The sequence below is a fragment of the Nuphar pumila genome, chromosome 17 (assembly GCF_984573655.1).
Source record: "Nuphar pumila chromosome 17, dmNupPumi1.hap1.1, whole genome shotgun sequence".
In the NCBI taxonomy this organism is placed as follows: Eukaryota; Viridiplantae; Streptophyta; class Magnoliopsida; order Nymphaeales; family Nymphaeaceae; genus Nuphar; species Nuphar pumila.
Genome location: NC_143265.1, coordinates 78,160,813 through 78,183,277, shown reverse-complemented (window position 1 = coordinate 78,183,277; position 22,465 = coordinate 78,160,813). Strand labels below are relative to the sequence as shown.

The 22,465-nt window shown below is 36.1% G+C and overlaps 1 protein-coding gene across 2 annotated transcripts in view; it reads left to right on the top strand.

Moving 5' to 3' along the window:
- The first annotated feature begins 15,052 nt into the window (after positions 1–15,052).
- The window catches only part of THO2, a 52,700-nt gene continuing 45,287 nt past the window's right edge, over positions 15,053–22,465 (top strand). For both annotated transcript variants that reach the window (XM_089993176.1, XM_089993174.1), the window contains exons 1-9: positions 15,053–15,453; positions 15,569–15,694; positions 19,317–19,358; positions 19,455–19,514; positions 19,636–19,698; positions 21,235–21,315; positions 21,869–21,943; positions 22,037–22,084; positions 22,305–22,373. In XM_089993176.1, coding sequence (XP_089849302.1) covers positions 15,319–15,453; positions 15,569–15,694; positions 19,317–19,358; positions 19,455–19,514; positions 19,636–19,698; positions 21,235–21,315; positions 21,869–21,943; positions 22,037–22,084; positions 22,305–22,373 — 699 coding nt within the window. In that variant the 5' untranslated portion in view covers positions 15,053–15,318. The remainder of the gene's footprint in view (positions 15,454–15,568; positions 15,695–19,316; positions 19,359–19,454; positions 19,515–19,635; positions 19,699–21,234; positions 21,316–21,868; positions 21,944–22,036; positions 22,085–22,304; positions 22,374–22,465) is intronic.

The window sequence follows — 22,465 nt, the reverse complement described above, 5'->3', positions numbered from 1 at the left end:
TCAAGTGTCATGAAAGTAGCACTTATCCAGGTTGACTTATCGCCTGAAAATTTTAAGTGCCACGTAAGTGTTGCCTGAAAAAGTTGGGCACCATGTAAGTTGTCACATGTAAAACTCAAGAATCATTTATGTTGGCTTCTAAAAAACCATGCATCATGATTTTGATCAAACCAAGGGAAAAAATATCAAGTAAACAGTATATATATATAGAGAGAGAGAGAGATACATTCACTAGGAGAGAGAGAGTCTATCACATACAGACTTAGACACTCGTACGAATTCAAGCCAAACATCATGGTTGATGACTAGAACGTTGGGTTGAGAATTAGTACGAGTGTTCAAGTCTAGGCACAATGTATTATGCTCTCTCTCTCTCTCTCTCTCTCTCTCTATATATATATATATATATATATATATATATATATATATTCTTTACTTTTTCCCAGTATAGTACGCACCCGATGTGGTTTGGCTTTTCATACCAGAAACATGAAGGTCAATATCATTATAACCTTAGTGAGGGAGGAGTGCTGGGTACTGGTTAAAGGTTGGATTTGTCACGATGATAAGAGAAAGAACAAACTAATACGTGGTTTCTTGGTTTCAGTCCTAGTTTTGGTTTTGAGTGAATACTTTATTAGACCAAAGGAAGTGACTGGTGTGGGTATGACGGAACGGATTTGTGGTCAATTGTAATACTTATAATAAAAATTAGTGTCATTCATGTTGGATTCTGGTATGGATCCAGTGTAGCCAAATGAGTCTCACATGAAATCTAATGACTTACTTAGTGGGCCATTGAGATATACACCACCAGGATAATGATGGGACCCATTGCACATTGAATTTCTAGCATGTTTGGAAATCCAATGAGTCAGTTAGAGTTGAATAACGACTACTCAAGAAATGTTAAATTCTCCATCCTTGCCTTTAGAGAATGCTGAAGAGCTTTCAATTTCATATCAATAATCCCTCCTGAAGCAGGTCGCTAATCACTTCTCTCTTCTCTTCTCCTCAATAAATACAACGCACACTCTGATCCTAAATCTTACAGTGGTATCAAACATAGGTTTAAGGGGTGCGAAAAAGCCCTAGATCAGCATCCAAAGTCAGGGTCTCCATCAGTGGTCATTGCTGACAACGACAGAGGAGGAGACCCCTAGACTTCCCTATAGCCGGGAACCACCCATTCAGACACTTTGCAATCTCCTCTATAAGGGAGCCCTTCATCGACAACTCGGTTGTGATATCAACAAGAACACGATGGTGGACGAGTTGGGGATTGTGGAGGGAGGCCTCTGCAATCTGGCAATGTTATTGTCTTACCAAAATCTTGAGCTTTCGAAGCCAAACCAGTTGATGCTTCAGGCGCAGGAGAGAGTCTACACTGGACCAATCCAAACAAGGCCGCACTCTGAGGAACAGACGTTTCTGTGCTAAGTTGAGGAGCAGCAGAGGGAAGCGGTGGAGTTCCCTCCACCTGGCAGTTGCCAAAATCGACTATGGAGGAATAAAAAAAATGAAATGAAAGATGGACGAAATAGAACCCCCTCTCCATTGTGGTCACTGCCAACGTTTGGAGTGGAGGAGACCCCAAAGTATGGGGTTGCAAAAAACAAAATAAACAAAAAATCTAAATGAAAAAGGGGAAATGAGCAGCACTGCAAAGAAGAAGCATGACATTGAATCATTGTTGCCTCCATCGGGAACTAGCATCTCTTGGATCGTGTGTATATCATGTGTAGATGGTTGAAATATTTGGCTTATAATCAATAAGTTTTAGAGTTTCATATTGCATATGACATTTAAATAATGTATTTGTTTGGTGAGTTAGTCTAATAATGGCTTAGTAGGTTCAATATCCAAATTCTATTGTTTTCAACTTTGAGAAAATGTATATTTTTGTAAATGAGCTAGCTTGAAATCAGCTTCTTTGTTTCAGGTTTCTCACGAGTTTGAGCTTGAGTGCCAATTGTTTGGTTCGTTCAACTCATTCACCAACCTTGAGGAAGTGATAAAAGTTTGTTTTATCATACTTTTATGAGACAAGAATACTATTATTATCGATAATAATGAGTTTTCTATTTCCTAGTTACAAATCTCATTTTTTGATAAATTCTTTGCAAGAGAAAATGTAATATCGCGTATTTTCACACTTAGTTAAATATGAGATTTTTGAATTTTTTGCTATGTTTGGGAGAAAAATCATTTGAAGCTTGATTTTAGATTGGTGTTTTTTGAGTCTGGGTTTGACCTAACTCTCATCAACTAGGTCTAAACGAGCCAATCGAAACGTGAGAAAAAGTTTTAATTTTTACCTTTAAATTCAAGCAAAATTTGGGTAATTTTTTGGTGAAATTCAAAATTTTATATTCGTGTAATATGTCGTTGGATGTGTCTCAGAATTTTGAGTACAACAATATTTTATTTTTCTCGATTTGGGCTACGGTTAGGCCGAAAATCATAATTTTTCAAAAATTAAACAGTTTGTCGGTTCGGATCCGGACTTGAATCAGACTGAATCTGAGGGATTTGATCCAAATTAACATGGATTTGGACCCTATCCTAGACCCATATTAATTTGGATTTGATCCAGTTTAAAACCCGTTTGGATTTTAGATATAGATCTAGATCCAAATCCATGCCCAATTGTTTTTCTAACTTTAAACTCATCAAAAACCTTTAAATTGGGGTTTATTTATGTTAAAAAGCCTCCAGCATTAATTTGGTAATTTTTGGAAACTTTTGAAAATTTATTTGTAAATTAATATTAAATAAATAAATATTTTATTAATTCATGCAATTCTGAAAATTTATTTTGAGGTTTGTTTAGCACACTTGAAAGAGCCCTTAAACACCTATGTAAGAGTTCAAGAGGATCTGAGAGACTAAGAGTTCTTTTTTAACAAAATTTTAAAAAAAAAGTAAACATTTAGAAGAGTTTCAAAAAAATTAGGAAACAAAGGGGGAGAGAGAGTTCCATCTTTTGGAAACTCTCTTAGAGAGGGTTGGAGAAAAAAAGAGGGGCGACCTCTCCAATGGGGCCTATAAAAAGACCTCTAAAAAAGAGAAAGAAAATAGAAAGAGAAGAAAAAAAGGAGGAGAAGAGATAAAGGGAGGGAAAAAAAGGAAGAAGATGAGGAGTTTGACCATCTCCAATTATTTACCCACATTTTTCAACATCCACCATTAATTTTTTTCAAGTTTTTATTCATGGTATGGGTTTTTTCTCTTGAATCAAGTGAGAAATTGATATGAATTGGATTTCCATGCAATAATTTGATGGAAAAGGTGTTTAAAACTATGTTTTTGTAAATGCACATGAAGGAAGATGCATGAATCTTCCTCCATAGTTGTATTATTGATTCTTTTCACAGAATTTTTATTGGCGGTAAGAGTGCTTATTTAGAGCTTGCTTTTGATGTATATAGATTTCCATGTATGATCCATATTGTGGATGGATAGATTCATGTAAAGATGTGATGAAAATGTATTGTATGCACGTAGTTTTTTTTTTATTTAAAAGTTTGTATAAGGGTGTTGTAGTTGAGAAATCTGAACATGCACGTGTTTTTTATTGTTTTGGGAGCATATATAAATATAATGATGTGTAAGTATGTGTATTTAAACCAAGATACTTGCATCAGAAAATATCAGTTTGACTTGAGTCAATTGTCCAATCTGATCTGATAAAATCGCACAACATATTGACCCAGAGTGCTGATCGGTGTCTTAATTTGGTTAAACATTTAGAGATGGATTGGAAAATTATTGCTCATGAAAGGTTGATCCAGTCTGATTTGATTTTCTCATTAATCTATTAAAACCTTTGGAATTGCATAGTTAAGAGATCATCTGATTTGATTAATCTGATCCCAAAAAAAAAGTGAAATAGCTAACAGAGCCAGACGTCTGATTGACAAGCATAAGAAAGTCAAATGAAAATTTGATCTAGTAGGGCCAATTTCCTTTGGGCTAAGGAATATGGATCCAATATAGTTTAGTTGTCTTGTTTTTTCCTTTTAAAAAATCAATGAAAAGAAAGTTTTGGCTCATTTCACCTTCATCATTTCAATTAAACAAGGATGTGTTATGAGACAAAGTAGAAACCAATAGATATAATAACTGGCTGGCAGCCCAGTTGACTAGGCTGGCGTGTCAAGCCCTGGCAGACCAGCACAGGTTTGGCCTGTGCAAGGTTTTGGCAGAGATTTTAAAATCCCAGCCGACTGTTGGTCGGCTGTGTATATATACTTATGTTAATAGGCCGACTGACAGCCCAGTCAAACTAGGTTAAAGAACTCAAAGGGGTAATGGATAATTTAATACATACGATGGTCAAAAATATGTTGGCAGTTAAATGACTGATGACAACCTATGGGAGTTGATATGTAATGTTTTATTGAAGTATTTATGCTGGGACATGTGATAAAAAGTCAATCTCTTAACTTAGAAATGGATGTTATCTATATGATTATTGCAAAACCGTTGGTTCTTTGGTTCTTTCATAGAATAGTCCAAATAGGAGATCTTACGAAGGTTACCCAAACCTTATCTTCATATGTAGATAGCTAATGTACCATTGATTTTGATATATATATATATATATATATATATATATATATATATATAAAGTGTATATCGCCTTGAAAACTTCATACCTAATAGAACAAATATAGTTATTTCTTGGATTATGTTGGATCAGGAATTTCTGAACTAAGGTTTTTTTGCTGCCCTTCTTTATTGTGCATAAGTATGATTAGATCATGGTGTAAAACTGGAAACTTAAGTTGTGTTGTATTGCCTTGATCAGCATGTGATTGGTTACATAATGGAAGCAGTCTGACACTGTCTAGCACATGAACCGATTAGTTTTCGTGTTCTAAGATTTTAATTTGTTGATTGAGTCGGCTGGGTAACTTTGAGAAGGATACAGTCCCAGTTGGTTGGGCAACCAATGGACCGATAAAGCCCAGCCAAATCCCATTGGCTGGGAAGCACTATCAAAGTGGTTGATCTCTTTATTTGCCAATGGAAAAAAAAAAAGAAATTCTTCCTATGCTTAACTCGGATGAATGCAAGAGGATTGATGATTCATATGTTTAAACTTATGATGCACATGAATGTTTTTTTTGTACATGAACATGCTTGATTAGACGAATTAAGGCATGACCTATAAGGTGCATGCGTCATGAATGAAGCACACATTTGATTACATGTTTAATGTAATGATTCATAAAAACTAGCATTTATTTATGAATGAAAGTATGTATTTGTCCATATGTTAAGCTGCATGATTCATGTTTAGTTCATAAATAAAAGCATGCATTGGTTCACACGTTTACTAGAGTTGGTTCATAAATGGAAGCATGTTTTGGGTATGGTTATGTGAATGGATACACGTGAACATGAATACATGCTTAGGAATATGGTAATTGGCGTATATGAATATGCATCGAAAGTATGTTGACATTATTGCATATACGGCGTGATGTTATGATTTTTGCATATGATGCATCGATGATCAAAATTGTTCATCGTAGGCCTAGTGAGCCTTGAGTTTGATTGCTCCTTTACTTGTTTTTATGCATCGTAAAAATTATATTTTGACATTTTTTTCTATATTGCATTGTTCTGCATTTTCCACGGGCTCAGGTCCTGTGATAAGCCTCGCATTTAGAAATGCAAATTTGTGATATTAATTTGGCATGCTGAATTGCAAATTAATGAAACAACTATTAATAATAACTTAAATAAAAAGAACAATGTAATATACTTTCTAAGATATCTCATCGGGAGTACGTGACTCTTGGAGTTACGGTTTTGGAAAAACTGTGCGGATACTAAAATAATGTATGCGTTGTTGTTGCCCCTGAATTCGATATTGAGGTTCTTCTCCTGGCCACAGTTTTAGAGAGAGTCTTCCACTTTGCCTGGGGGTGGTGTGTAGGCACAACTGTTGTTTTGGTATACCAAGAAAAATGGTACTTGTGAATACTGGTGTCCCCGACATTAAATGTTGATTTCTAATATTCTGATGGATGATGTTGTTTCCTAATATCGGTCGAGGGCTAAGTTTAAAACTCAGTAATAAAATACAAGTTTTGTGCTAAGTTACTTTTATAACCTAACTTGACCTCGGAGATTTTACTCGTTTGGTGTATCCGCAGACAACGATAATTAAAAAGAGAAACTTAAATTGTGTGCATTTAATAGGAACATGCATATGAAAAAGAAAACTTGACTAAAGATAATAATGTATTCATACATGTGCATTAAAATCATGCATATTCATGCATTAGATCATGAATATTTACTTATTTTCTTAATTGTGATATATTGATGAATGCATAATGTTTCTTTCCTACTGCATGCTAAATGTTTATATTGCTTAACTTGTGGTCTCTATTGATTATTAAATTGTCTCTCACGCTTAACAATTGTTCTCTATTGCATAAACGATTAATTGAATTACGAATTTGTCATGAATGCATCCTTCTAAATTATTGCATAAATCTTATTTGTATTTTTTATGTTTATTCGTTCCATTAGAGGGATTCATACGCAAAATTCTTTGGATTCTGATACCTTACTTTTTGTATTTTTTTGCACCCTCAGATGCCTAGTGGGGTGACTTGCTTCTGAAAAGAGTCACGAGAGGATTATATGACTGCATGACAGATTCTTAGGACAACATGACTCTTTTTTTTTAGCTTTCTTTACTTTTAATTAATTATATTTCAGACTCTTTACATTTGAATAAATAAAGTTTGGTTTGATTTTAGTTTGGTATGAAAGATGAGTATAAGATCCTGTGTGGTTGGTTGGTTATCCAATGATGAGTGGAACTGTAAAGGCCCCGGGTATCTCGGATTCTTTCTGCATTTGTTTAAAAAAAATCACATTTTTAAGGGGTATGAGTTGGGATCGTTACAAAAAATCTCATGGTATTTTCAATTGTGACTTCTCACATGAAAATATGCAGAAAGTATCGGCATATTCAAATATAAAAAAAAAATATAAATTGTATCACTATAAAGTAAACTAATGAATAAGATAAAACATGTTGAAAAAACTCTCAATTTATTACATTAAAATGCAAATTTTCAAGTGTGGTGTTTTTTTTTTAAATATTGGCACTTGAAAATGCAGCATTAAACTCATAATAATTTATAAATATTGGTGAAATTTGTGACTAGGGTTCTTACTTCCTGCATGAGGTTGCACGATAATGCTAGATTTAGGTCTACTAAATTGACCAAGGGTCCCAAAATATTAACCTTTAGCACACAAAGATTAATTCCTTGTCTCGCTCAAGGAGTGCGAATGCATAGGATATGGGTTAGATCATGTCATATTCAAATCTTAATTCATATACAAAACAAATACGATGAGGTATGGTTGAACAAGAACTCCTACATATATGTGGTTATATTGAAACAAATGAAAAGAAAGAAAAATGATTAAACACAATATATTATATGTAAAAATTGCAATTTGATTAAGAACTCATAACTCATCTAGATCTATATTGGATCTGACCTAAATTATTATTCAAGTATGATCAAAGTTGAACATTAATCCAATTTAACAAATTTAAACCCAATCCAAAATTTGAATATGAACTGAAACAAGGAAAATAAATGTCAAATTTTAATTGGATATCTAATTGTTAGCTTATCCATTTGTGATTATGCCAACACTTGATATGAGCATGTGTGTGAGTGTGGGAGGAGAAGGGAAGGGGGAAAGACAACTAACTTTATGTGAAGTTTATAGGGATTTTTGCTTAGGTCATAAGTGAGAAAGTAAAAGTTGTGATTGTTGGTTACAAGGTCAACCATGTGAACCAACTTTTAGAAGACTCAACCAACGAAGGCTCCGCTTATCGGTTAGAAGCAGCCTTGTGTTGGGATGTTCCAAGTTCAAATCCCAATAGTATGGTTGTATAACTAGTAGGGGTCTGCCTAACCCCAATTTGCCTTTAAAAAACCTCTTAGAAGCTCAAAGCAAAAACAACCACAACCGGCAATCACAATTACAACTTCTACTTTTTATGTTTCACTAACCATGAGAATGTGTTGCAATTGTGATTTACAATTGTAAGATTAAAAAATCATAGGGCATTGCAAATATGCTCGAAGACATCATTGGGGCTATTGGATTTCAATTTAAATTTTAAATGATAATTTATTCATTGAACATTATTTATTAGTTATTGTATTGAAATTAACTTGTAACCTACGACACAAAGATACAAGTGCCACCCAACAAGCTCAAGGTAGACAGCCATTTGAAAAACATGATCCACGATAAATTTTAATTATAATAAACAACATTTTCTTTGTTTAGATGTTTTAAAAAATACAGTAACTAGAATATGAGAACTAGAAATGTGGGCATTTCCAACACTTTTTTTGCAAATTCAACCATGTGGATGTGCTTGGCATTGTGAATTTGCTAGTAATCAACCATTGGATCATGTATTTATGATTAAAAAATGTGATTTTTGAATGCTTGAATATTTATGAAGATTATGAGCCATTGATTTTAAAACCTTAAACAAATCATGTTTATGTATCAAAATTGGATGATTCAAGACACGGTTCTTATAAATCCAAGCATGTAGATCACATCCGTAAGGTTAGATTCAAGATAAAAGAACAAAAAAATCATGAAAATAGTGGTTCACACAATACCTTGCATATTTTCAGTTCTCATGTTCTAGTGATTCTTAAAAACTGTATATGCATTTTTATCACAATGATATTAAATATATCAAATAATGTTTGTACTTGTCAAAGTCATGTCATAGAATGTTTGACTTGCATCACTCATGACCCATGACACAAACTATAAATGGTGTGCACCTTGAGTTAGTCATTAACTTTTGTTTATTTGATAAATACATAAATACCATTAATTTGGTATATTAAGAAGAATTTTACTTATTCATGCAATTTCAAATAGCTAAATTGAAAAACATATTCAATGATCGAGGTTGTACACCTATACGGTGTTCGACCCCAACCAGGTAGCACCGCGTAGTGGCAGCCCCCCATCCATTTCGAGAGGAGGGGGGGGGGGTATATTGTGTTGCCAACAATGCAGACGTATTGGCCGATATCGATAGTCAGGTGTATCGTTTTGAATTAGGCAGCAAATAATTAAAAAATATTATGTGTCAATCAAAACATGACATGTGTTAAAACCATTAAAAAAATATTGAAATATAATTTAAGCTATTTATATCTTTTTAAATAGTCGATTAAGGTCAGTATCATATCAATTTTTCTGGTGATACAATATGTATCGACCGATAGTGGTTGATACGCATCACAACACTACTTGTGCCTTCCCTTATTCAAAAGTACGTGTTTGGCCTAATCACACAACCACCTCTTGATGGATTGGCATTTGGTGCACCTTAGGGCACATGTTAAATCATGCTTAGTGGTGGATCCGGCATTTTGCTTAAAGGGGGGCAAAAAAACTTTATAATAAAATAAAATATAAACTAAAACATATCCAAGATTTTGCTTAAAAAGGGGGCAAAAAATTTTATAATAAAAATAATATAAAGGGAGTAATATAAAATTTTATAATAAAATAATAAAAACTTTCAAATTTTTTTAAAGGGACAAAATATTATAATAAAATAAAATATAAAACTAAAATATATTCAGAATTTTGCTTAAAGGAAAAAAATAGAATAAAATAAAATAAAGAATAAAACTAAAATATAAAGGGAGGTAATATACATTTTTATAATAAAATCATTCAAAACTTTAGGACGGGCTCGAGCACCTCCTCCCCCCACCCCTTGATCATGCTAATATCACATGCCTCTATAAATTTATTTTAGTGTCCACTCATAAGAAACAATGAATCTTTTAAAACCAATCGCAAGCAATTCATGTTTCACATCATGAACCACATCTTAATTATTGTTGATCATGGAACCAATAGCATTTGGATGGTTAGATTCTGACATTGATGCATATTTTTTTCAATGATTAAAAAAATCAACAGTTGTAAATACATAACACATTTATAACTCAAAACAAGCACATTTTTCATTGAAAAACATGTTCAAGAGTAGATTCACACTAAATTGAGTGTGCCAAAGCTGAAGTACACGTACACCACTAGATCAAGTCATTGTACACCCAAAATGTTATTGTTTGGTTAAGCAATAGAGCTAACACTAATGCTACTTGAAATTAAGCTCCATGGTGTCCATTGGAGTCCAACAAATCCAAGGCCTTATATTTTTGTTTGTGCAAACTACCTTTGTCGCTTGAGCTTATATTTCTAAAATAAGGAAACTTTTTTGTAGTTTAATTTAGGCTCTGTTTGGCAACAAGCAGTCAAAGGTAGCTATGAAATCCACAAGTTATGCGGATTTGACATTTCCTTGTTTGAGAACATGCTAAAAAAATTGGCTAAAATGTTGTAAATGCATTTGAAGTCATTTGGATGATATATGGATTTCATAACTGCTTCTCTAGCTACTGGTTTCCAAACAAATATAAAAATGTTGCAATTTGTGGTAATTTGTATTGGTCTATGTCACAGGGGCACATTATTTTGGTGGCGTGTCCCCACACAGACACATGGACACATACACTGACACGTATAATGGATATTGTACAACTATTTTAATAAAATGCATTTCCTGATATTAAAACATCAAGAATTTAGTTTTATTGATTAAAAATTAAAAATTCACGTGTCTTCTTGTCCTATTTTTAAAAAACAAAACTAAAACTTATGAATACTCATCGTTATTGAAGAATAGAGATCCCCACATTGAGAATTCACATATTGCCACACAATCATTTGATGAAATGTCTCATCAAACGTTATCTAAACAAACCAATGAGTTAACACAACGATCAAACCAACTTTAAAGTTATTGAAGTGGAAGCTTTACATACTTGAATGATGCAACACTTTATTGTAGCCAAAAGGAAAAAGGTAGGGCTAATAGTATCTTAACATGGCATACTATAGTCATACATTTATTTATGAACAACCAAGATTAAGGGAGGATTTGTGCATTAATAAGGGTATGAGAATAGATGGGTGGACAAGAAACACAAATAGAGGGTCATTAAATTGGTAGTCTGAAATGTGATTTTTCAGAGAGGGGAAGAGAGAGGCTACATTCGTCTAGGGATGCACAAGCTCGACCCATTTAAGCTTGAGTCGAACTTGTTTGGAAAAATAAATGAGCCGAGCTTGAACAAGGGTTCAAACTTGGCACATGTAAATAAGCCAAGCTTGAACATGCAGTTAAACTTAGATAAGCTCGTCTCACATAGTTATATAAAGAAATCAAATTTTATATATGTATGCATTTTGTTTGCAATATGATCACAAAAAGAGGTCTTAACTTAATGGGTAAGTCATTGATCTTCTTTATAACTTAATGGCGTGGGTTCATATCTCTTTCTCCTTTTCATAATGGCTTTTGACAAAAATTTCAAAACTTTGAAAACCTTTTTAAAATAAAGGTGTTCAACTCGAGCTCATCTCGAGCTAATCCTGTGCAATGATTGTTCAAGCTTGGCTCAACCAGATGTTTTAGTCGAGCCAGCCAAGATCAGCTGCAACCTGACTTATGTGCATCCCTACCAGCACCAAGAAAGAAAGTAAGTTAGGCCAACAAGTAAGGCATGAGTGGCGAGTTGAGCCTGCAGCCATTTTAGGCTTAGTAGAGGTAGACATTGGCGTGATAGTTGATAATTACCACCTCCTGATGAAGGCAACTGGTTTATGAAAATGGAGTTAACATTTGCTTCCTCAATTGCCACAACACATTTTTTCTAGGCTTCCAAACAACATTAGATATTGTAGATTCCACAACATCCACTCCGGTGATTTACAATGGTCGACTCCCAAAGAGAGCCTTAGGGTTTGTTTTGCCATCAGAGGAGGACAAGGAAAATGTGTCCTGTTCTGTCTTGTTCACAAACAAGACATGACATGTTTTGCTGGCGATTTTCTTTTTCCTTTTTTTTTCCGGGTTTGTATCTGAGCTATCATGTCCTTATTTCATTTGAGGGTGAAGCAAGTTATATGTTCCCCCCTGGAACATGCTGGTGCGTGTTCTTGGATCTGAATGAGCACCACGTATGTAAGCACGTGGGGCTCATTTCCCCGTGTGTGTCAACATCACTTAGCATCAGAGTATGGTGCGCTTGCAAAAACTTAAGTACCCTTTTTCCGCATTAGCGCCATAAAACGATATTTCGAGTAAAGGACAAAAATGTCCTATCGCCAAAAAGGGTTAAAATCATCGTCGTTTTCGCCCTAAGGAGTAAACTCCTCTGCTTTAACAGGAGCTCCTTACAATATGTCGCCCTAAATATTTTGGATCACCCTTTGGCGATACACCATCTGCTGTAACATGAGCTCCAATTGACGACGCACCCTTTGTCATCGTCTGTTGTCGTCGGAGCACCTTTTGTTGTGTCTGCAGTCGTTGGAGCACCATTTGCCATCGTTTGCTGTCGTCAGAGCACCCTTTGTCGTCGTTGTTGTCTATTATCGTTGGAGCATCCTCTATCGTCATTTGTTCATGAAAAATAATTAAACTATCACAAAAATCAGCATTCTGTCTATTGTTCATCATGATACGAGGGTAAAAACGTCGAACTGAGTAAACAGAAAAGAACGATTTACAATAGATATAATGATGATAACGTCAAACTGAGTTGAGTAGCGATTTATAATAAAAATCAGATAAGAGAGTAACGATTTACAGTAGAAATCAAATCAGAGAGTAGCGATTTACAATAGAAATCAGATAAGAGAGTAGCGATTTAAAGTAGAAATCAAATCAGAGAGTAGCAATTTACAATAAAATCAGATAAGAGAGTAGCGATTTATAATATAAATCAGATAAGAGAGTGGCGATTTACAGTAGAAATCAAATCAGAGAGTAATAATTTACAGTAAAAAATATATCAAAGAGTAGCGATTTATAGTAAAAATCAGATAAGAGAGTAGCGATTTATAGTAGAAATCAAATCAGAGAGTAAAGATTTATAGTAAAATCAAATCAGAAAGTAGCGATTTACAATAGAAATCAAATCAGAGAGTAACGATTTACAATAAAAATTATATAATAGAGTAGCGATTTACAATAAAAATCTGATTTGTACTATAAATCGTTATTCTCTTATTTGATTTCTACTGTAAATCGCTACTCTCTGATCTGATTTCTACTGTAAATCACTACTCTTTGATTTGATTTCTACTGTAAATCGCTACTCTTTAATCTGATTTCTACTGTAAATCGCTATTCTCTTATATGATTTTTATTGTAAATTGCTACTCTTATATATCATTTTTACTGTAAATCACTACTCTCTGATTTGATTTCTACTATAAATCACTTTTTCCAACAGAGATAATAAAAAAAACCACGACCGCTCAGAGAGAAATCTTATTTCTCTTTTTCAATAGTTACAAGAGAGAAAGAAAAAAAATAATTTATATAAGGCAAGGGCGACAACCCTAAACCTAAACAAGTTGGGTATGATTCATAAGAAATCGAGTCTTAAACATAAGCCCCAAAAAAATTTCTTTTGAGGGGCGCTGCCCCCCACGACCCCCTACCAGGGGCGCCCTCCCGAACCCCCGCCCGCAGTCTGGGGGGAGCCTCCGGACCCCCCTTTCTGCAAGGGCAAAAACTTTTAATCAGGCTCTACAACTCATCAGGCAGGAACAAAAAGGCGACCATGTGTTGTAACACAAGCTAAAAACAAAGGCGAAACGTGCAAATCTATTTACGGAGAGGGGGAGGACATTTTCATCCAACACATATCTATTTTATCGGAGGACATTTCCGTCAAAAGCATATCTACCATTTTTATATGTTATTTTATTATAAAGTTATCGTGGGCAACATTGGCATATGAATTATAGCGGGTCCCAAAATATTTCTTCGTACACACAGGAACACACAAATTTGTGTTTCGGGGAGAACACACACCACCCTCTCATTTGGGGGTGGGGGTGGGGCTGGGGAGATGGAACAACACAGGAGAGCAAAAAGTTGTCTGCAGGGACATGCTGTCTTGCATTTGCGTGGTGCATGGATATGCATGTGCCCCATGCCACGAGTTGGGTTTGTTTCAAACCCAAGTAGAACCAAACCCAGACTTGAATTGAGATGATGATGCCAAATCCAAGTCTAATTGGACTCACCATAAGATAAACCATACTCAAATCCTATAAAGATTCCATAAACCAGACCCCCCGACCTAGTAAAATAATATTTTTATCTTTTTTACATTGAAAATTTATAGATCTTAGTCCAAACTTGGGTTGGGCCTGGGTTTGGTATGAAAATTCATAAACCATACTCGGCTCCATATATAAATCAGACCCTTCGAGTCAGACCCAGTTTCTAATCGAACCTTCTTATTTATCACCAAACCCCGACCCTATAGGGTATGGTACTGGTCAAACCCAACCCATTGACACCCCTAACCCCCCACTCAGCAGGGTGTCCCGCGGACAACCCCCACCCCCCTTCTTAGAGTCACTTATATACACTATTTCTCATAGAAAAAAAATTATACACTTTGACACAAATTTCGTCTTTTACCAAGAAAATTTTAGTAAAATTTCCATTTTTTTAGATAGACAAGTTGGGGAATATACCCCATGGGATTCAAGCCCTTGACCCTGGTTATGAAGTGCAACCTAACCATCCAATACCTTATTCGAACCAACATTCCATGTTTTAAGTGGAAACCATCACGGACATGTCTACCATGAAATCCAAGATTTCAGCCTGGAACAGATCCGAACCCTGGCTAGCCATGCCACACCGGGCTTACCTACTCGGGTCCACCCCGTTCACATTTGGACCATGTCAAACCGGGTCCAGTTAACGGGCTCAGCTCGATGATGATTGGTGACCACCAGCTGGCCAATGACATTTATGTAATTTCTCAAAGCATCAGGCTCATTTTCGCACCCGTAGTTTTGCCTCAATTGGATGATATTAAGCCCCGAGGGATTCCTCTTTCCCGCTCCGTAGGCGAGAGACCGAACGGCGGAAATCCGACGCTTCTTTCCCGGCGGCCACCTGAATCTATTCCTGCAATCTCTGGAGAGACTAGGTTTTGCTGCGATCGCTGGTGATTCATATTCATCTCGCCGTTTTCTGTCGACGGAATTCCGCTCCCTCGGTTTCTTCTATTCCTCCGTTTGCTTCCTTCCTCCCCTTGTTGAGTAGTTGTTCATGAAGGGCTAGGGTTTGAAACGTTCCCTAGGTTTTCTCGTTTCGTAGGGGGGATGTCTTCCCTCTCCGCAGAGTGCAAATTCGTCACCGAAGACTGCGTTCGCGAGTGGAAGGCGGTCGGAAATGGGTTCCGGTTGCCGGGGCCAGTCCCTGCCACTAGGTTCATCTACGAGCTCTGCTGGACAATGGTTCGAACTCGACCCTTGTTTTTTTTTCTCGATTTGTTGTTTTATTCAAGACGACCGGATCCCGGCTCTCTGGCGATGTCGTTTTTTTGTTCACGAGTTTTGGGGGGTTTGGTAGGTTCGCGGAGACTTGCCGTTCCAGAGATGTAAACTGGTTCTCGATTCGGTCGAGTTTCTGGAGAAGCTGTTGAAGGAAGAAGTGGGTTCTATTTTCGCGGATGTCGTAGCCCACATGGGCCAAGATGTAAGTGCTTCCTTTGTTTTTTGCCGTTGTTTATTGAAGATTTCCGAGAAGGGTTCTGCGTTCCATTGATTTTGTTCGTTGTCCTTTGGCCTACGTTTAGTTCATGGTGATGGGCTTTATTACTTACTATGTTTGGTTGTGCCTGGTAGCTTAGTTTGCCCCAAATCGGTCTTCTGTATTGTATTTATGGGTCAAGTGGGTCTGCTTGACGCATAAACTGAATTCATGTTGTATAATTTTGCTTGGTGTTTTTTGATGTGTGTCACTGGGACTTGAACCCTTTACACTAAGGAGTGAATGATCATAAATTATGCAAAACCACCACTGGAACAAAGGGAGAAGGGCTAGTTAATTATTGGTATGGCGTATCAGGAAGAGAACATTTCCATCCGTGCTTGCAATCAAGGCTTAGATTAGTGGTGGCACACAAGTTCATTTCACAAAGGAGAAACCAGTTGACTAATAGTGAATAACACACAGAATTTAGGCAAACTGAAGTGATATGATTGTTTTGAATACTATGATTTATTGTATTGTACTATATGAGGTGTCAGTGTGTCACTATATTTATAACAAAAATTTGCACCGTGACATCTTGGTAGGTTTGAGCTATTTTATGAAAAACAACATAATGGCAGTTGCTGCATGCTCAAATTTCACTAAGATAAAGAACGACTATCCCATAATTCATAAAAGACAATGTACTTTTATCCAAATGTTGAAAAATTAGTGCGTAGGAAAACATCAGAACTACAGGTTCAAAGTTGTTTTTTGATTTACTAAAGGATAACTAGTTATATATTATTTATTCATTTAATATATATCGGTAAGGGCCATACTCCTTTCTCCTTTCTCACTCTTTATGCATCTGTCAGCATCATCTTTCTTCCTTTGTTTCATCTTAACATTATCTAACCGCCATCACCATATATTCTTCTCTTACACCATCAGCACCATCTATTGTAACCATCTTGCTTTGTGATGCTCACCATCGTGATCTTTACCATCATCATCGTCATCAGGTCCATACCTATGGGTCAACAACTAAATCATCATCTTCGTCATCATCAGGTCCATACCTATGGGTCAACAACTAAATCCTCATCATTGTCATCGTTATCATTTCATTTTTTTATATTCAGGTTCTTCCTTTTACTCATTATTGACCAAATCTTTGCCACTTCAAATTTCTGTCTTTGTTCTTCCAACATGGAAAGACTTCTTGATTGTATTCAGGGTAAAACATGGTTATATGGGGTCAGAGGAGATGAATAAGGAGCAATTGGCACTGGACCTAAAACAGTGGCAACCTGGGCAGACACCCATGACAGGCTTGAACGAGTTGTTATGTCAGATGGATACTCAATCTTGACTCCTATTCCATATCCCCTCATATACAAGTCGTATTGGAAGCTTCATAAAAAATGCCATATCCCTGTATCTAGCGCTGCATCCATGTGACATAGACGGGTTGACAACCTGCTTGTAGTCATCATCTAAAGAGGTCAAAGAAAACAAACAAGGGTTTGAAAAATTTAGTTTCTATTTGTAAATCATTCATGTTATGAAAATTTCCATGGTAAATAATGTGAAGAGGGTGGCAGATATAATCATGTGTTTCTGATGTAATCGGGGACCTTATATTAGTAGGGATAGTGAAAAAATAAACAGAGATTTCAGTTCAAGGGTTAAGATAAAAAACATTATATTCACTTAGAAAGAGTGCTCCCTCTCAATAATGAATTAACAAGTCAAACATCTTTTGTGGAAATTTGGGAAGTACTTTTTGTGAATGTGTCTAACGAAATCCATTGAAATATGGTCTTGGTCTACAACCCTTACCTCGGTATATTGAGCAAAATCTTTGTCATACTCTACATCTTGAAATCATGTTCATGGGATAATATTGTAGATGCATTTGGACTAATTTTGTTATAGAAAAGGAAATCAAATGTATCTACCAAAGTGTTCTGCAAGTATGTAGGAGTTCATTTTGATTTTCAAAACTTGAGGATATCCTACGTAAAAACCCACTTGTCATCATTTTAGATGGGTTGCTAAGTTTCCAATGCCATCCACAAAGATGGTTCAATTTTCCCTTCTTTTTTTAAAAATCCTTTGTGCGCCTAAGGTTTGAAGAAAGATGGCTGTTGCTCTAGGCAGACACTAAAGGACCTTTTGGTTTCATCTCTTTGATGGAATTTTCTTTTTACAACCAGTCTTTTAATGAGCTGGAAATGGGCTTATTTAGATCTTAATGAACTTATGGTTGGGCTAGAGCTTGGCTTGTTAAACAAAAAAGGAACCAAGCTCAAGCCTGACCCATTACTTGAAATGAGTAATTTTGACCGCAGGAAGCCAAGCTTTCACCAAGCTAGCTCAATCCTTTGCATGAGTCTTTGTTCATTGGCACTCTTATGAGCGAGGGTAATGGCTTTGACATTTAGAGACAAGGAGGTCAATTATATCATTTACTTCGACAATGAAGTAAGATGGGATGACTAGAGAATTGGTGGACCAGATCTCCTTGTTCTTGATCCTCACTCCTTTTTTTTGAATTTGTAACCCGAAGAAACCGCACCCGGCATGAAGACCTGGTCGCGCTGGCTCAGCCTGCCAAACCTATGGTCGTCGTGCCAGTAGCGTAAAACTCCGAGGCTAGGACTCCTGTCCCCGGGGCCTATGCTATGTGTTGGCTTGCACAGAGGGGCGACACCCACGAGAATTGAACCTTGACTGCCCCTCTAGCAGCCAAGGTCCCACCCCACTGTGCCAACCCCCCTTGGGGCCTTGATCCTCACTCCTACTGCTAGAAATTTTTATGTGGCCACTAAATATTTCCTGTAATGTTTGTAAAATAAAAAAACCCAACATTTAGGTCGTGTTTACATGACTTCAAATAAGAATTGTTCTTTAACAATCTTGAGAGAATGATTCTTATTTGTCCCATTTCTCATGTGCAAGCAAACATGATAAATTGGGGCAGTGATATTTGAATCACATTTGAGTCCATTTTACTTTTCATGTGATTCCAAATCAAAGTCTCTACCTTGTGATTTTGACTCATATGATTTTGAAGAGCATGAGATGGAACCACGTGATTTCGGATCAAATGAGATGCAAGCAACCATGCCCTTAGTACCATGTCATTACTACCCTGGTCTTGGAGGTGCTTTGTGGGATTTTGCTGGTTGTAGTTTTACTTACCAAGATAGATGGATCTACATGCTTGAGTGCTCAAATAACATAATGCCCAGAGAAAATACTAAAAAGTTATCGAAAGGCCACACTACACCTTAAGACATGATCGAAGACAAGTTTGTGCATTTTGTGTTTGCTTTTAACAAGTATTATAATATAAGAAAACAGTTTTTACTCTAATCAAAGAAGTCGTGTTTTTTCTGGTTTAATCAAAACATTCTTTTATGTGTATGGGTTTTCAAATTTTTGTTTTCTACCTTTTGCATTGTGGTATATATGGTTACCCTCATCTTTAAGGCTATTTAAAATTTTTAACTTTATCATACTACAGGGATTTCTATATTGGTTGGTTAGAACAATGAATGCAATTTCCCCCCCATGTTTTTAAGGTATCTTGCTCATGTTTAAGATAAATTTGCAGCTTACAATGCCTGGAGAGTTCCGTGCTCGACTTGTCAAGATGGTAATAAAAAATCTTGATGCCTATTCTATTTTTGTTCAGAATTCAAAAATACCGTCTATTGTAGAGATGCTCATCACATTTTTCCCCGATTTACAGGCAAAATGGCTGGTGGAATCAGCTGTTGTTCCTTTAAGACTTTTCCAGGAACGGTGTGAGGTACTTATAAAATGTGTGATTTATGATGTCTTTTTGGATTATTTGAACTTTCTTTGATGTTATTTATCTAATTGCTATTTACATGCTTCTAGCAATTTTACCACACATTGCTATGCTGCAGGAAGAATTTTTGTGGGAGTCTGAAATGATTAAGATCAAGGCACAGGATCTAAAAGCTAAAGAGGTATATTGAGCCTGATCTTCATTTCATGATCTTATGATACTTCAGAAATTATATTAGAAATCTGATGCCTGATAGAGAATGTGCCATTTTGAAGAAAAACAGAGCATCAGAATGATGAAACATGCTATAAGACTCGGCCAACTGGGTGCTGCACCCGCGTCGACGCGATGTGGGTGCGGCACCTGGTGCGGTTAACCTGACCCTGGGTGCGGTCAACACACCCAGGGTCATTTATGTTCAACTTTTGGACTTTATATATATATGTATATATTATATTTTTGCCGCACCCTTGCTCCCAAGTTTTTTGAAAGTGCCTCACCCCCGCCCCCGCCCCCGCCCCCGCACCCATGTGACATAGGCTATAAGCCAAAGCCATACTTTTATTATTTTATATCCACAAATGTCTACATGGCCTGTGTGCCAATAGTTGATTAGCACAAGTACTATGTATGTTCCTGAACGACGTCCTTTTTGTTGTTTACAGTGTGTAACATTTGCTGATCTGCTGTTTAAGCTAGTTTATTTCTAAGTAGTAGATCTTGCATGAACAAATTAATATAATTTTGTTGGTTAGTTCCCTCATGATGGTGAAAGCTGGCGTGACCAAAATCTGTCACTTTAAGGGTTGTCCAATAAACCTGTCTTTCTTTGTTTGGCCTATTTGTTTAGGATCAGGGTGAGATTGGGCTTGCAATGACCTCAGTCTTGGTTAGCTGGGGTTTGGGCCACAAGAGCTTAAGTTGTGCTTTTATGAATGTGTCAATAAATATATTTGTCCATTTTTAAAAATTTTAATTGTGTAAAGGGAAAGACCTTAAAAAAGCAGTTTTGCATGCCCAGCCTTTTCAAGGAGAGTCATGCCCTTCTAACCAGCTGCTTTATATGTTACTTAGTCAGTTAAACCATTATATATTATTCCTTGTACTTTGCCTGCCTGATCTGAGATGAGCAAAGCAATTTATTTTCTATCAATTTGGGACCTGACTTGTTAAACACGATGAGCTTGTAAAGTGGGCTGATGCTCCAGTGTTATTTTACTTGTGGCTATGGTTTTCTAGTTACTTGATCTTGTTTTCCTGCTCTCTTGAGAGAACAGGTGGGAAAAAGTCTTTGTTGAGTGTTTACTGGACGATCTTGGTGGATTCTTGATCCCAACTCTCTTTGGGGTGCTTATCTCATCAAGAGCTGTAGTAAAGATTAAAAAAAACATCAGGGCAGATGCCCTATTTATGAACCAAAAAGTGAAAGAGAAGTTACAGATAAGTCTGCCAGGAAAAAGCAAATGAGGTAACGAAGAAAAGTTGAAATGGAAACTTATGTACATTATCAGTAGGTCATCTGTTGCCAACAATTTGATGCTCGGGCTTTGTGTTGGCTGATCTGTTGTCTGGTGTATTAGGTTTTGAGACACAGCCATTGCAATGGCCACATGCTTGCCCACATGTTTATGAACTGCCACAAAACTCTGGATTAGTGGTAAAACCATAAAAGAAATCACTGCATTATGTCTTACTTTGGTATTATTTTGATAAGCAGGTCAGGGTAAATACTCGGCTTCTTTATCAGCAAACAAAGTTCAACCTTCTTAGAGAAGAAAGTGAAGGATATGCCAAGCTGGTACATTTTTCAAGTTTCAATGGCTTTTTTTCTTTAAATATCTTTTCATTTTGGCTTCATAGGCTGTTAACATGACTAGCATTAATTCCTAGACAATGTAATCTATGCTCATGCTTCATTTTTCTTGAAGACCTTGAAGATGCAAATGACTTGTTGGTTTTTCTGTTAGTTCTTAATTCTCAAATCCTAAAAGTTTTTTATGTTCTTCACCATAACATGCTGTATATTCAATTGGTTTATATGGTTTTTATCTTATAGCTGACAATTTTACCTAAGGAATGTCATTGTGAGCTTTGGGCCAATATGGTTATATTAATTGTAACTTCAATGTCATGGCAAAAAAATGAAATCATTTTTTCCATTTTAAAGTTGTTGGCATTAGCACTTACTTAAACTACTGAATATCTCTATCTTGAAGCTTTTATGCTGCTCTTTCTCCCATAGTTTGTATGCCATTTTGCCTTAAAACAGATTAATCTGTCACACTAATTTTTTTCACTATTTAGTTTGTCAGTAAAGACTCATCATTTCTTTTGCATAACCTTTTTTGTAGGTTACACTTCTCTGTCAGGTAGACTCAAAATCTTATACGCAGAGTACATCAAACACAGTAATCAGCATCATCAAGGTTTTCTCTTAACTACAGTTTTCTTTTTAGAAGTTGGCTTCCCTTGATGGCATGATGAGTTGGTAATGGAGCATATTTATTTTGTTCATGCAGTCACTAATTGGACATTTTGATCTGGATCCAAATCGTGTTTTTGATATAGTAAGTCTCATTATTATTATTTTTTCTGTGCTCATTTTTATTATGATCTGTCCAACAGATTATTTTTGTTTTAATTTTGTGTTGCTGTTGCTTACATTATGTCTTTAATTTTCTATTTTTTTGGAAGCAGTTTTTACTGCATATATGCTATGGATTGTTTGCTCAGTTTTCATGACCTCTTATCTGAAATTGCTATTCTTGCTTAATCTGTACGGGACAGGTCTTGGAGTGCTTCGAGCTTCAACCGGACAATGAAATTTTCTTTGATCTAATACCTATTTTCCCAAAGGTAGTACATGAGTACATAGATGGTAGTGAGTTTTCCTTATCAACAGGATCTGTTTGTGCTAGCTTGAGATTGGACACTTAAAGTACCTTTCA